Genomic DNA, 17160 nt, shown 5'->3' with positions numbered 1-17160 from the left:
ATCAAAAAAAAGCTGGAGTAGCAATTCTCATATCAGACAAAATAGACTTTAAAATAAAGACTATTAGAAGAGACAAAGAAGGACACTACATAATGATCAAGGGATCAATCCAAGAAGAAGATATAAAAATTGTAAATATTTATGCACCCAACACAGGAGCACCTCAATACAGAAGGCAAATGCTAACACCCATAAAAGGGGAAATCGACAGTAACACAATCATAGTAGGGGACTTTAACACCCCACTTTCACCAATAGACAGATCATCCAAAATGAAAATAAATAAGGAAACACAAGCTTTAAATGACACATTAAACAAGAGGGACTTAATTGATATTTATAGGACATTCCATCCAAAAAACAACAGAATACACTTTTTTCTCAAGTGCTCATGGAACATTCTCCAGGATAGATCATATCTTGGGTCACAAATCAAGCCTTGGTAAATTGAAGAAAAGTGAAATTGTATCAGGTATCTTTTCTGACCACAATGCTATGAGACTAAATATCAATTACAGGAAAAAATCTGTAAAAAGTACAAACATATGGAGGCTAAAAAATACACTACTAAATAACCAAGATATCACTGAAGAAATCAAAGGAGATCAAAACATACCTACAAACAAATGACAATGAAAACATGACAACCCAAAACCTATGGGATGCAGCAAAAGCAGTTCTAAGAGGGAAGTTTATAGCAATACAATCCTACGTCAAGAAACAAGAAAAATCTCAAATAAACTACCTAACCTTACACCTAAAGCAATTAGAGGAACAAGAACAAAAAAAAAACCTGAAGTTAGCAGAAGGAAAGAAATCATAAAGATCAGATCAAAAATAAATGAAAAAGAAATGAAGGAAACAATAGCAAAGATCAATAAAGCTAAAGGCTGGTTCTTTGAGAAGATAAACAAAATTGATAAATCACTAGCCAGACTCATCAAGAAAAAAAGGGAGATGACTCAGGTCAACAGAATTAGAAATGAAAAAGAAGTAACAACTGACACTCCAGATATACAAAGGATCATGAGAGATTACTACAAGCAACTATATGTCCATTTTAGGACAACCTGGAAGAAATGGACAAATTTGTAGAAAAGCACAACCTTCCCAGACTGAACCAGGAAGAAACAGAAAATATAAACAGACGAATCACAAGCACTGAAATTGAAACTGTGATTAAAAATCTTCCAACAGGCAAAAGCCCAGGACCAGATGGCTTCACAGGTGAATTCTAACAAACATTTAGAGAAGAGCTAACACCTATCCTTCTCAAACTCTTCCAAAATATAGCAGAGGGAGGAACACTCCCAAACTCATTCTACGAGGCCACCATCACCCTGATACCAAAACCAGACAATGAGGTCAAAGAAAGAAAACTCAGGCCAATATCACTGAGGAACATAGATGCAAAAATCCTCAACAAAATACTAGCAGACAGAATCCAACAGCACATTGAAAGGATCATACACCATGACCAAGTGGGGTTTATTCCAGGAATGCAAGCATTCTTCAGTATATGCAGATCAATCAATGTGATACACCATATTAACAAAATGAAGGATAAAAACCACATGATAATCTCAATAGACGCAGAAAAAATTCAACACCCATTTATGATAAAAACTCTCCGGAAAGTAGGCGTAGAGGGAACTTACTTCAACACAGTAAAGGCCATATATGACAAACCCACAGCCAACATCATTCTCAATGGTGAAAAACAGAAACCATTTCCTCTAAAATCAGAAATAAGACAAGGATGGTCCACTCTCACCACTATTATTAAACATAGTTTTGGAAGTTTTAGCCGCAACAATGAGAAGAAAAAAAATAAATAAAAGGAATCCAAATCGGAAAAGAAGTAAAGCTGTCACTGTTTGCAGATGACATGATACTACACATAGAGAATCCTAAAGATGTTACCAGAAAACTACTAGAGCTAATCAGTTAATTTGGTAAAGTAGCAGCATACAAAATTAATGCACAGAAATCTCTTGCATTCCGATACACTAATGATGAAAAATCTAAAAGAGAAATTAAGGAAACACTCTCATTTACCACTGCAACAAAAAGAATAAAATACCTAGGAATAAACCTATCTAAGGAGACAAAAGATCTGTATGCAGAAAACTATAAGACACTGATGAAAGAAATTAAAGATGACACCAACAGATGGAGAGATATACCATGTTCTTGGATTAGAAAAAGCAACATTGTGAAAATGACTCTACTACCCAAAGCAATCTACAGATTCAATGCAATCCTTATCAAACTACCAATGGCATTTTTCACAGAAGTAGAACAAAAAATTGCACAATTTGTATGGAAACACAAAAGACCCCAAATAGCCAAACCAATCTTGAGAAAGAAAAACGGAACTAGAGGAATCAGGCTCCCTGACTTCAAACTATACTGCAAAGCTACAGTAATCAAGACAATATGGTATCAGCACAAAAAGAGAAATATAGATCACTGGAACAGGATAGAAAGTGCAAAGATAAACCCACGCACATATGGTCACCTTATCTTTGATAAAGGAGGCAAGAATATACAATGAAGAAAAGAGAGCCTCTTCAATAAGTGGTGCTGGGAAAACTGGACAGGTACATGTAAAAGAATGAAATTAGAACACTCCCTAACACCATACACAAAAATAAACTCCAAATGTATTAGAGACCTAAATGGAAGGCCAAACACTATAAAACTCTTAGAGGAAAACACAGGAGGAACCAACCCTCTCTGACATAAATCACAGCAAGATCCTTTTTGACCCACCTCCTGGAGAAATGACAATTACAACAAAAATAAACAAAGGGGACCTAGTGAAACTTAAAAGCATTTGCACAGCAAAGGAAACCATAAACAAGACGAAAAGACAACCCTCAGAATGGGAGAAAATATTTGCAAACAAAGCAACTGACAAAGGATTAGTCTCCAAAGTATACAAGCAGCTCATGCAGCTCAATATCACAAAAATAAACAACCCAATCCAAAAATGCACAGAAGACCTAAATAGACATTTCTCCAAAGAAGACATACAGATCACCAACAAACACATGAAACGATGTTCAACATCACTAATCATGAGAGAAATGCAAATCAAAACTACAATGAGATATCACCTCACACCGGTCAGAATGGCCATCATCAAAAAATCTACAAACAATAAATGCTGGAGAGGGTGTGGAGAAAAGGGATCCCTCTTGCACTTTGGTGGGAATGTAAATTGGTACAGCCACTATGGAGAACAGTATGGAGGTTCCTTAAAAAACTACAAATAGAACTACCATATGACCCAGCAATCCCACTACTGGGCATATACCCTGAGAACACCATAATTCAAAAAAGAGTCATGTACCACAATGTTCACTGCAGCTCTATTTACAATAGCCAGGACATGGAAGCAATCTAAGTGTCCATCGACAGATGAACGGATAAAGAAGATGTGGCACATATATACAGTGGAATATTACTCAGCAATAAAAAGAAATGAAATTAAGTTATTGGTAGTGACGTGGATGGACCCAGAGTCTGTCGTACAGAGTGGAGTAAGTCAGAAAGAGAAAAGCAAATACTGTATGCTAACACATATATATGAAATCAAAAAAAAGATTGTGATGAACCTAGGGGCAGGACAGGAATAAAGATGCAGACGTAGAGAATGGACTTGAGGACACGGGGAGGGGCAAGGGTAAGCTGGGACGAAGTAAGAGAGTGGCATGGACATATATACACTACCAAATGTAAAATAGATAGCTAGTGGGAAGCAGCTGCATAGCAAAGGGAGATCAGCCCGGTGCTTTGGGACCACCTAGAGGGGTGGGATAGGGAGGGTGGGAGGGAGACACAAGAGGGAGGGGATATGGGGATATATGTATATGTACAGCTGATTCACTTTGTTATACATCAGAAACTAACACACCACTGAAAAGCAATTATACTCCAATAAAGATGTTTAAAAAAGAAAGAAATTGACCTGGGTAGCTATACATGGAAGCTGAAAGGATAACATGAGGCGGGGCTGGACCATACTAGGTAACCTCAAGTCTAATTTACAAGAACTCAGAAACTCTGAGTATGCAGGAGCTCTCAGGACAGAAGACAGACCTGGCAGAAAGGGCAAATGAGCCAATTCATGAGAAGAAATAGCCAACAGGCCACTTCTGAGACGCAGTCACATTCCTGGCCAAGTACCAGATAGAAATGTGGTTCCGGCTCTTCCAGAGCCCTGGCTACACATCCAGTATTTAGCGAAACTCTAGAGGCTCTGTTCCAGGTAACCTCAAGACCCTAAAGAAAACAGTAGGAGAGTAACCCTATTTGTCACTTCGGAGTCTCAGCTGCCTCCATATATAGTAGAGAAATAGTACCCGCTCTCACGGTATTGTCACAAGCTCGACATAAGCTGAGTGAAATGACCTAGTATAATCCCTGGTGCACAGTCTCCTCGGCAAACACTGTGTTAATAATTTAACTGCATGTAAATAAATTAATATTATGATGATCCAATGACAGGTCCCATAGCTACAGTTATCTGCACTGCCTGCTCACACTGAGAACTTAACCCCAGCTGAATATGAGTTGAGCAGACAACAGCCATACTCCTTTGCACATAACCGCCAGAAGCAGGGTTTCCTGCCGCCCCAAATATGAACTACTCCATTTTTATGTTATTGCAGTTGGATGGGTAGCAGAGTTTATCTCCTACACTAAAGGGGAAAATACTCTGCAATTTCCTTTTACTGGCAAAAATACTTCCTTCTGCAGAAGCTGTCCATTGGCTATGGTCCTCATCCCCCCAGATAACAGATATACAGATAATAAATGCCATAATGATTGTAAGACGTAAGAGTACGGATTAATCATGTAGAACATCAACAGGCTATAAGTACTCTGGATAAATCAACCAAAATTGAGAAAAAAGTTTTTAAGCACTAGTTCCACATTTAAAGATTCAATGGTAATTTTGATGGTGACAGTTTCTGTAATCAATCATCATGGAGACAAACCACTCTGTGGATATGGCTCTGATGAATAGCCCCATCACTGGACCAAAACAAGAGACACCACAAGGGGACATCTTAAGGTCAAGAGGGCAGATACAAGAATCTAATGGATGATTTTCCCAAGCGCAAGCTCAGTATTATAGAGCCTTTCCCCACAGTTATTCAGAACTCCTCAAAGTAACCGAGCCTTCTTTCCTTTTACCTAATTACACTATATTCCTACAGACTCCTATTGTTCTTGAATGCATCCGTCTACCTCCCCAAAAGAAATACCAAGTGGAGGATGAGGGAGGCTGTAATTTAATTAGTATGCAAATACCTATCATAGGTAGTTCTAAACTATGAAGATACCAAGTTTCCTAGTGTATCAAAGACATTTATTAAATCCAGGAGGTAGCCAAAGTGTCAAGAATTTGTCCTTTAAAATAAAAATTAAAAACAGCCTCCAAATAGCCCTAAATAGGAAACTTCCTCGCTGTTTTCCCTGCTGAGTTTTTTGGCTGTTATTTTCACTTATGGGATTAGGTTTTTGCCTTTACTCATTCATTTATACATTCACTCATAAATTCACCACATATTTACTGCAAGCCTACTGTAAGTCAGGCAATGATGCACTAGGAATAGGGTAGGAAACATAACAGACAAAAATCTCTGCTTTCATGCAGATTTTATTCCAGTGGGAGTAGATGGACCATTAACAAGAAAAGTAAATCACATAGTATGTTAGAGGGGTAAGTGTCAGGAAGACACTGGAAGAAGAGCTATTTATTGGAAGCTGAGGAGACAGCAAGTGCAAAGGCCTCGAGGCAGAGTGCACCTTGTATTGGAGGAACACCAGTGTAACTGAGCAGCAAGCATGGGATGAGTCCAGAGAGTAACCAGGGGCCAGAATACACAGCCACCCTGGCCCCTGTAAGGCTTGGCCTTTATTTTGAGTAGAGGTAAGAAATAACTTGAAGGTTCAGAACAAAGGGACAATATCTCAGTACATTTTAACAGGATCACAATTCAACAATATAACTATATAGCTGCTATACGGAGAAGAGACCAAAACGGACCCACGTAGATGCAGGGAGTTGAGCTGGGAAGCAATGGGGACAATCCACCTCCACAGTGACAGGGTGGCAGCAGAGAAGTAGCTCTATTCTGAAGTTACAGGCAAAAGACTTTGCATCAAGTCGGAAGTAAGTTATGGGAGAAAGAGAAGAGTGAGCAAAGGCTCTAAGGGTTCTGACCTTCACAAGTAGAAAATGGAGTCATTATTTGCTGAGAAAAAGAAGAGATTATGAGAGAAGCTGATTTGGGTGGGAGAGAAGGGAGTGATCAGAAGTCAACTTTTGGAAAGGTTAACTTTGAGATGCTGGTTAGATACCAGAAACAAAGCTGGATATCCTTGTCTGACGCTCAAGGAAAGGTCCAGTCTAGAGACAGAAACTTGAAAGTCATCAGAGTAGATCATGTATTTAAAGCCACAAGACTGCATGAGATCACCCAGGGAGTGCAGATAAAAGAGGAACCCCAAGGATGGAGCCTCTGGACCCCCCAACAGGTAGAGGCTGGAAGAAAAGAGATCAAGAAGCTGCAGGTGCACTGACTTTTTCTCAAATCCTCTGACCCTCCATCACCCCGAAGGGTCCACATAGCGTTCGTGATGTTTTCTCTGCTTGGGACTCCTCCAGCCTGCACCCTCCCCTCTAACAACGTCTCTGACCTGACACTTATCTGGTAGCTGATCAGATGGCAGCTCTTGTCATCTCCTTTGCCACCTTCCCTTGACTGACAGCATCTTGCCCAGACAGGTGCCCTTCCCACAGGATCTCAGAGCAGCACAAGTACATCCTTCACAGCATTAACACAGCAATTCTACATGTACATGTGGGATAATTTAGTGTCTGTCTTGCCATTCAGGGTGTCAGTAAGGACATGAAAGCAAAGTGGAGTCTGTTTGTGCTCTATCTCCACTGCCTACAACAGGGGCCTCCATAAAGACTACGTGAATGAAGGACTCATTCATCAATCTCTCTCATCAGTTTTCTGCTCAATGAAATAAGACCCTCTTTGTCTGGGACCCAGGTCTAGGTTTCCAGTTGAAACACCTCCTTTTGTACTTACACCAACCAATATGAAACACCTCTGGCCTCATGTCCTCCCACTTTCTTGGAGCACTTGTCTCTTCTGCTCCGTACCTGCCCTCAGGGCCTAAGGCACACACACCCACATTTTCACAACCCGTTGTTCTCTCCATAGAATCAACAACATAAATATTGGCACATCTACCACTCAATTGCCCTTTGCTTACTAAGCTCCAACCAGAGTAGTTCCTTTCTCAATCTCTATATATTTTTCAGAAGGGGTTACAGTTCCACCATCGCTATAATTCAGAAAAAGAAAAACTTCTAAAGGTGACATGAACAACACGGAAATGTACTCAATACACAGGGAGCTACAGTGAGGTATCCCCAGTATTTGGAGATAAAGTCAAAAGAAAAAAATACTCCCAAACTGAAACTGAAAAAAACAAAAAGTATAAACTAGTTTCACACATCTACTTGTGTGTGCATTTTTCTAAAGAGAAGGTCTATGGCTCACAACTTCTATCAGATTCTCAAAACAGGTATAGCTCCCCAGAAAAGAAAGATGGCGAAATGCATATCTATCCTATAGCCTAACCCAGAGACTAGAAAGAACACTGAAGATCATCGTGTAGAGACGTGAAATGATTTATAAGACACACTGTTCAGGAAAAAAAAAAGTTGTAATAGCTGCACAGTATATCATTTATATAAAGGCACATAATCTTTATTTTTTCCTTACATGTATATACGTGGATTTCAAGAAGAGCATTACCAAATTGAGAACAGCATTGGCTAGACAGAAGGCGAAAGAGACTGGGATTGCAGACATGATCAAAAGAGACTTTGGTCTCATCTGAAATGTTTAATTTTTTTCATGGAACATGCGCTATGTATTGCTTATATAGTCAAAATCAATTTTTTAAAATGTTGAGGGAACACCACAATCTAATTGTACTGAAATGACAAGAGTGTAACAGAGCCCGCTCCCTGCCCCAGGCTAAGCAGATCCCAGCTCCAGCCCTCTTAGCTGGACCAGGATCTCTGCTGGGGTTCCCAGGTCCAGGCACATGGACCTCCAGTTCTGTTTATAAAGATACAAACACTCCAGGAGACCTACTCTCCAACGTAACAGTGTGCGCGAGTACACGTCTAAAGCCCTGACTAACTGTCTACATTGTAAGGACCAAAAGTAAGCCAGATGTGAAAAATGGGAATGTTTTTTCTATTTTTTTAAACATGAAAGATATGATAAAAGGTATTAATCACCATTTAAGGTAAAAAAATAATTTTATGAGACTGCTATGTTGCAAAAATGCAAATGGAAAATTCTATGACTGAAGAGATTATTTTAAGCAAAATTAATTCAGACAAGTGTGAAAATGTACGAGAAAAGGATGAAATTGTTGATGACCTCTATATGCATTAAGCATTTCTGCAAACAGGAGGATATTCAGATTTATTACATGTGTTGAGCTCTGATTTTCAGTAGAAAACAGTGTCTTTCACAATAAACATGGTGTAGATTCTAAAAGAATAAGTCCCACCAAATGGAACTGCTAAAGCCTCCAAAGCGTGTTATATTTTCCACTGAATGAAATTACACTGGTAATCAAATGGCCATTTTTCAAATCGCCCTTTCTCATTTAGCAGTTCCAGGTCAACCGGAGCAAACTATGTGTGTCTTAGGGGCTGATTCCAGAACTCAAGAGACCAAAGTCCTAATTCTAGCTATGAACCTAGTTAGCCACACTAAGGACAGCTGAAGACGTACTTTAAAGAAAACATAAAAAACCAGTTCCAGAATAGAGTTTAAAATTTTTGAGCAAACTGAAGAAACATTCAAAATGATTTCAGATTACTGATAAAGCCACGTGTCAGCAAGTATAAAGGAAGAGTCCAGTAAGAGGATGACTGTAGCAGGTGTATGTCAGATGACTGCGTTCGGTATTGAATCCAAGTAGAAAGTTGGCCTGTGTGCTTGTTTTTACTCTGGAGCCCGAGCACCCTTGTCAAACGTACCTGGGGTGTCAAGGCGGTGGAAATTACACAAACACACCCCATGGCAAACAAATGGGGTCAGGCCATGGCTGGCAAGTGTGGCTTTGGGGCTGTCACGGAACTTAACAAAACAAACACGGGTTTCGCAACTGTCATTTTTTAGTCCAATGCATAGTACGTGATGGGGGTAGGGGTCATGTTATGACAAAAAGCAAAAAGACTTCAAGATTGATTTTTTATTTTCAGTAATATTGTAAATCCTTCTGGGAGCCCATTAAAGGATAAACTGATTAGAAACCTGAAGCTCACTTTGCATGGAGGACTCAGCTGCTACCCACCTAGCACTAACTGTAGCAGGTACTCCGTGTTCTATCCCACACTAATAATACAATCAACACTTTTCTTCAAACCCACAAGCTTTGCCCAGAGATCCAAGAACTGCTGTCTCAGTCCTCACGATGTCATTTTAGGTGAGTCGCTGGGCCATTCACCTGTGTATGGCAGGTTCCTTTATCTCTGGGCACAGATCTCTGGAGGACAAAAATGACTTTTCAAACTGAAACCTCAAATTTCTTCCACTTATGACCAACTAAAACCTGGTAACCACGATCATTTATTTCTCATATATTAGTGTTCCCCAAGGCCTGAAGGCCAGCATAAAGTTATGTTCCCTGGAATGAAGAAATCCTCTATTTCTGATGAAGAGTAGATCAATATCCTCTGACAAGCAAGTGAAGGAAGCGCAAGCCTGGCACCATCTCATGACAGCATGGAGCTCAGGTTGTGTTCCTGACAATGGGGAACACCCCACTTCCACATGGAGACCCTGTCAGCAAAGCCACACTGCTACCCACGTTCACCACTAAGTCACTACAATCCAACTAGGGAAGCCTAGACTTTCTCTATTCTACGAAGGCCCAACTAAACGCCTCTCTTACTCATTTCTAACTCTCCCTCATTCCTAGGTGACCACAGTGCAACAGTTAACCTGTCCCAACACCATACACGGAGAACCACCTTTCGTGGTTGTCCAATGAAACCAAAGGAGACACATCATAAACAAACACACAAAGACAAATTACATACAGACTGAAGGCTTCAGGACCTTACACAACAACCAGAAATGACTGCAAACTGCGGCTCTTCTAAAGAGTCTCCTGCATACTGGATGCTTCTTACAGTCAACTGATAAAAGTTTCATCACCTCAGGAGGCAGTCATGTGTTGGCAACAAAGATAAGAGATTTTTGGGCTTCCCTGGTGGCACAGTGGTTGAGTGTCCGCCTGCCGATGCAGGGGACACGGGTTCGTGCCCCGGTCCGGGAAGGTCCCACATGCCGTGGAGCGGCTGCGCCCATGAGCCATGGCTGCTGAGCCTGTGCGTCCGGAGCCTCCACAATGGGAGAGGCCACAACAGTGAGAGGCCCGCATACAGAAAAAAAAAAAAAAAAAAAGATAAGAGATTTTTACAAAATAAAACAATCAACAGCAGCTAATGCACAGGTGTGCTCACACGCACCCTTCCCAAGTAGAAAGTCAAAGATACATGCCAAATTGAGACCTAACCCCTTTGCCAGAAAACCCTTTGTCCTCTTCCCTTTCTGGGATCAAGGCCTTACTCGAGGAAGAGTTTTGTGTTAAAGACAGGATGGGGACTACCCTACTTATTTGGTATTATTAAAAGCTAAGCATGGGGGCTTCCCTGGTGGCGCAGTGGTTGGGAATCCGCCTGCCAATGCAGGGTACACGGTTTCGAGCCCTGGTCTGGGAAGATCCCACATGCCGTGGAGCAACTAAGCCCGTGAGCCACAACTACGGAGCCTGCGCTCCGCAACGGGAGAGGCCACGACAGTGAGAGGCCCGCGCACCGCGATGAAGAGCGGCCCCCGCTCGCCGCAACTGGAGAAAGCCCTCGCACAGAAACGAAGACCCAACACAGCTAAAAATAAATAAATAAATAAATAAATTTACTTATTTAAAAAAAAAAAAAGTTAAGCATGGAAAGATGATGGAAAGTCGAAGTGTTCCAAAACCTGCCCTAAACGCTGTAGCCCCTTTACAAGGAGAGATCAGGGCACAAGGTCAGACAGAGAAACGGAGGTGTCTACCCCTTACGGAAAACATCCTGACATTTTTCATAATTCATGAAGCCTCTTCTCTTTAGGGTCCTAACTGCAACCTGGATATTTACTAATTGCTAGGCTTCTAGAAAAGTAATCGCTGCTTTCTGTTGTTTTCCCTAAAAGCCAGAGCTGCTTGCAACTTTTTAGTGGGTAGAAAACCCACGTGGGAAGGACAGAAGAGAACTTCAGGACAGTGATGACCCCTGGGGAGGAAGGAAAGAGAAAAGGACTGGAGAGGAGGATGGTTAACTGAATCTGTCTCAAAAAATAAAAGCCTGAAATAAATATGTTAAAATGTTAACATCTGTTCAAGCTGGTACCTGGATGGCAGGTACCTGGAAATCTGTTACACAAATTTAATTTTTCTACATGCTTGAAGTACTTTATAATAAAAAAAATTAAGATGTTTTAAAAGTGAAACAGAGGGCTTCCCTGGTGGCACAGTGGTTGAGAGTCCGCTTGCCGATGTAGGGGACACGGGTTCGTGCCCTGGTCTGGGAAGATCCCACATGCTGCGGAGCGGCTGGGCCCGTGAGCCATGGCCGCTGAGCCTGCGCGTCCCGAGCGTGTGATCCGCAACGGGAGAGGCCACAACAGTGAGAGGCCCGCGTACCACAAAAAAAAAAAAAAAAAAAAAAGTGAAACAGAGACACAAAAGGCACAAAGAAAATGCAGGCTGGTGCCCAAGTGATGCAAAGTGGCAAAGTCCAATCATGCTGCTTTGATTAAGTGTAATTGCCACCAACACAATAAATACACACAAGCCTCCTGATAACACTCAAATCCAAGATAACACACTCTGCAGTTAGAACCCATTTTATAGCTTTACATTTTATTACCAAATAGTCTTCTGATATCAATCTTGTTAACAAAAGGCGCATCAGCACATTGATCCTTTGCCAAATAAAACACGTGCCCATATTTCAAGTTGTACTGAAGGATATGTAGTATTATTTCAGTGTGCATTTGTTAACCTAAATGAAAGCCAAACTCCAGGAGGCATAAATATGGCAGGCTGCTTTTTGGTACTAAAGCTAAGCTGGAGCAGAGTATAAGTGACACAGAAGTACACATTTTTGTTTAGCATTCAGAGAACAACAGAAGGATTTAGGCCTGTGCTAACAAACGCAGCTGCTGTCCCAGAGAAAGAACTCAAAAAATCCACAGTTTTCTTCTTGAGGATCTGCTACCAAATGGTCCATACCAACAATGGAATGACAGCCATTTAGAGCCATCTTGGCCTGTGTGGGCCTTGTCACCAGTTTTTCCAAGTATCTGCATTGGTATATAATACCACAAGGTCATCAGATTACGGAATAAGGCTACCAACATGCCGGTTCTGTGGACAGATGATACCACCTCACCACTGCAAAATTCACAGAAGCATCACGGAAGTTGCAAACTGTTAGCACAGGAGCCAAGTCTGGCCCATAGATATTGTTGGGCTCATACAACACTTTTTTTTTTTTGCGGTACGCAGGCCTCTTACTGTTGTGGCCTCTCCCGTTGCAAAGCACAGGCTGCTATGCGCAGGCGCAGTGGCCATGGCTCACGGGCCCAGCCGCTCTGCTGCATGTGGAATCTTCCCGGACCGGGGCACGAACCCGTGTCCCCTGCATTGTCAGGCGGACTCTCAACCACTGCACCACCAGGGAAGCCCTCATACAAAAGTTTTTAAAACTTGAATTAGGATAATACTCGTAAAAATCTGGCTTTCTGTATTCTCTTTTTTAAATATCAGAAAATACTGTAACACGAGGCTGGTTTGAACTAAGTGTCCGCTGCTCAATTCATACAAGGCCTATGGACCACAGTCCCCGCCACTTCCCCTCACCTACACTCACCAGCATCACTTATAACACCACCTGCTCTGCCCCGTAGGCATTTTAATCTGTGGCATAACACTAAGGGTGTCACACCGTGAGGGGAGTGGAAATACATAACTTCTCCTTAGAACAAAATTAGGGGGTGTGAGAGAGACAGGAAGAAAGGGCTTGGTTTCTAGAATTCTGAATTCCAATACAGGGCAGAAGAGGGGAGGAAGAGCCTGAGCCAGAAGTCATCCCCATTATCAACATGCACCCATTTCCATGGTCAAATTTATGAGCGCCAACATATACAACTTCTTCACGTATGCTGACGGGTTCCCTAAATACATAAGATTCCTGACTCTGAACAATGCTCATTTCGGCTTAAGAGGGAATCACTTCTGCTCCCATATTGCCAAAGGACTCACAGAGGTGCACTGGCCTGTTTTTCATGCAACGCTCCCACCACCCGAGCCAGCCACGGGAATTCCTTCCTACTTGGTAATGCATCAGATGCCCACAAATGCTGTACCCAAAGTCACGTCAAGTAAACTAAGCATCACACTGTGACATTGTTAAGCCAGGAGGAAAAGAAATTACAGCTAAAAACAAAAGATGTTTGATGCAGAGAGGAGAAATTACTCATCAACACAAAAGTGTCAGATACTCGCAAACAAAAGATGCACACGGGGAGATAGAACAGAATGCCATTCATTAATCATTTTCAAGAAAATATAAATGTGTTCCTATCAAATGAAATTTCCAAGGAAGAAGTGTAGTAAGTTCCCTGTTGTGCGTAGGTACATATACATATATACATATATCATACATATACATATGTATATATAGCCATAATTACGATAAAGCTCAGGATATATTAAGCTACCACTACATACACACTCTATAAAGAAAACAAGAAAAGATACTGAGTAAGGGGGCTTCCCTGGTGGCGCAGGGGTTGAGAGTCTGCCTGCCGATACAGGGGACACGGCTTTGTGCCCCGGTCCGAGAAGATCCCACATGCCGTGGAGCGGCTGGGCCCGTGAGCCATGGCCGCTGAGCCTGCACGTCTGGAGCCTGTGCTCCGCAACGGGAGAGGCTACAGCGGTAAGAGGCCCGTGTACCGCAAAAAAAAAAAAAAAAAAAAAAGATACTGAGTAGGAAGAGTTTCCAGAGTCCATGGTACATCAGTCTTTTATTTTATAAAAACCTGATAAATTTTTCTGATCAGAACTGTCAAAGTTCATGTTCTCACTAGTGCCTGCAGAGTTTCAAGAAATATTTCACAATCTAAAAAGAAGAGTCTTTCTCCTTAGGGTTACAGGATCACTGGTAGAAAAAATTAAAACCACAACTAGGCATAATGTCCACAACTTGGTCTTCTCACTCCCACAGATACAAAAAGAGAAGGTACACACTCACCGCAGAGAGTTGGCTCCATGTAGGCCTCAGTGGCTTATGGTGAATCACAATTTTTTCGTCTGATTTCTGTTCTTTAGGCTCTGACTCTTCATCAGAGTCAATGTCAAGGGCCTTTTCTTTGTAGTTCTGATACAGAACAGCGTTTTCTGCAAGAAAACCAAATCTTACATGTCACTAATTGCCCCCCCATCTTGATGCTACTTGTCCTAAACAAACATCTGTATTTATACGTATACGATGTTTGGTCTCCAGTTAAACAAGAGACAAATGGATTTTGTCACTGAAGAGTCATTACCAAAAAGTGATTTTCTCACTCACACAGCTCTACCCCCAATTCATCTGCAGGGGAAGGGGAAGGGCCCATACATGAAATGCCAACTGAAGCAGAGTTTCCATGTCTCTGTCCACTACCCATGAAGGTCATGTCCCGTTACATCACTGTTTTTTAGGTTAAATTGAATTTACACCCTTTTGTCTATCTATTTAACAAATATTTACTGTACATCCACAATGTGCCAAGGGCTGAGAGTAAATAGAAAATGAAAGCCATTTCCCATGCCCTCGTGAGCTAAAAATTTAATGAGAAAAATAGTCGAAGTCATTCATTCATGTATTTATTCAACTGATAGTTAGAAAATGCTTACTAAAAAAAAAAAAAAATGCCTACTAGACACTAGCGACCGCTAGGCACTGGGGCTACAGCAACAAACAACAGAAAAAGATAAAAGTCTCATTCTTTGTGGAGCTGACATCAGAGTGAGGAGAGAATGACAATAAATAAACAAGTAACTTTTATAATATATCAGATGCTGATAAGCACCATGGAGAAAAATAAAACAGGGAAAGAAGGAGCATGTTACAAGGGGTGATACATAGATTTTAAACAGGGTGGTTTAGGAAACCCTCACAGAGGTGACATTTAAGCAAAGATCTAAAAGAAGTGAGAAAGTAAGCCACCTGTACAGCTGGGGAAAGAACATCCCATCAGAGAGAACAGCAAGTACAAAGGCCCAGGGGCAGGAGTCTGTTTGGTGCATCTATATGTACAAGGATCAGCAAGGAGGCCTGTGTGGCTGGAATAGGGTAAGGGAGGGGAGAAAGTATAGGAGTTGGGGGTTGGGATGAATAGAGGGCAGACTTGCCTCAATGTCATTGAAAGGGCTTTGGTTTTTTACTCCAAGTGAGAAGGCAAGTCGTTTTAGAGTTGAGGACACAATGATCTTGCACAAATACATACCTACAAACCCAAAGACTTACATACAGGGGCTCTGAGAACAGACTGTCAGCAGGATATGATCTAGTCTGGGGGTCATTGAGGTGTTAATGAGGAGTATCTTAAGATCTGAAAGCTGAGAAACTACAGAGCTACAGAAAAAAAGCACACGTAAAAGCCCTGAGGCAAGAGGACACATGTTACCTTAGAAGAACAAAGGAAGGTCATTCACTGGAGTGTGGGTGTCTAGCGCACAAAGGGTGTAAGGTGAGTTTAAGGGGAAGAGCCAGACAGTCCAAAGAAGCAGAGTTTTGCAGGCAATGTTAAAGAACTGTATTTTACCCTGAGTCCAAAAGGACTGAGTTTCTTTCATACTGTAAGGGTTGTATTTTATCCCGATTGCAATGGGAATCCACTAAAAGGAAAGGACTTTATTAGACTGGAAAAGCAAAATATTGACTACTTAAGGGACTAATTAGGATGCTACTGAAGTGGTCACTGAAAGACAATGGAGACTTGGGGGGATGGGCTGGATATGAGGGTCAACTGGATATGGTGGTAAGGATGTTTCCCAGCTCTATAAGTCCCACAGTGGAGAAGTAGGAAATGGGAACTCCAGAAGAGATTCACCTTTAGAGAAAAGATTATGAGTTTGGTTTGGGATATACTGAGTTTGAAATGCTTTTCCCATCTACTGAAGCAAGCAAACATCTGCCTCATCTCTCAGCAACTACTGCATGTTCCATATGCACCATTACTAAAGTAATACTGGAATCTATGCAATAGTTTACTGTTCTCTGATTGCTCTAAATACGTAAAGCAGATTATGAGGGTATAGACCCACCTCTGTGGTGTCCTTTAAAGTACTTAGTGTGTGGCACAAAATATATGCAGACGTTGTTGATATACATTCATTCATTCTCACAACAACGTGGGCAATAGCATTAACTTCATTTTACCCAGGATGAGACTGAGGCTTGTTCACTGTCACTCAACTGATGAGTAGAAGCAGCAGGACAGGAACTCAGGCCCCTGGTTCCAATACCACAGGTTCTCACCACTCTACCACACAGCTTCCTGACTTACATTCTTGTTAGTCATTAACTGTAAGGCTCCTGCATTCCTCATGTACATATATGTGAAAAAGAATTTCTAGGTCATCATATCTGAGAAGAGAGGAGAGGGTGCACAGAAACAGCTCCTTGTAAAAGGAAACAACATAAAACTAGTTATAGTGAAGGTCTGTCCTCGGACTTCACAAAAGCTCAACATTTTTAACCCTTTGAGGCAAAGGTCCCAAAACCACTATCAAATTCCAGAAGATGCAAAGCATCTCTCAGAACTGATACTAGGTAGATGCTCTGTTCCCTGCACAGTCATAACGGGGTATAAGCGGAAGCAAACGGGACTAAGAACCAGATCTCTTCCTAGTCCTGGCTGTGTGAAAGTGGACAAGGTACTAAACTCTCCGAGCTTCTAGTTTCCTCAATTATAAAATCTGAAGTTATCCCAGCCA

General features: G+C 41.5%; 1 protein-coding gene across 2 annotated transcripts in view; it reads right to left on the bottom strand.

Moving 5' to 3' along the window:
• The window catches only part of ARHGEF26 (Rho guanine nucleotide exchange factor 26), a 156123-nt gene that overhangs the window by 134720 nt on the left and 4243 nt on the right, over positions 1–17160 (bottom strand). For both annotated transcript variants that reach the window (XM_032629869.1, XM_032629870.1), the window contains exon 4: positions 14432–14577. In XM_032629869.1, coding sequence (XP_032485760.1) covers positions 14432–14577 — 146 coding nt within the window. The remainder of the gene's footprint in view (positions 1–14431; positions 14578–17160) is intronic.

The sequence above is a fragment of the Phocoena sinus genome, chromosome 4 (assembly GCF_008692025.1).
Source record: "Phocoena sinus isolate mPhoSin1 chromosome 4, mPhoSin1.pri, whole genome shotgun sequence".
Classification (NCBI taxonomy): Eukaryota; Metazoa; Chordata; class Mammalia; order Artiodactyla; family Phocoenidae; genus Phocoena; species Phocoena sinus.
Note: the sequence above shows the minus strand (reverse complement) of the source record. Positions and strands in the feature narration are given on the sequence as shown.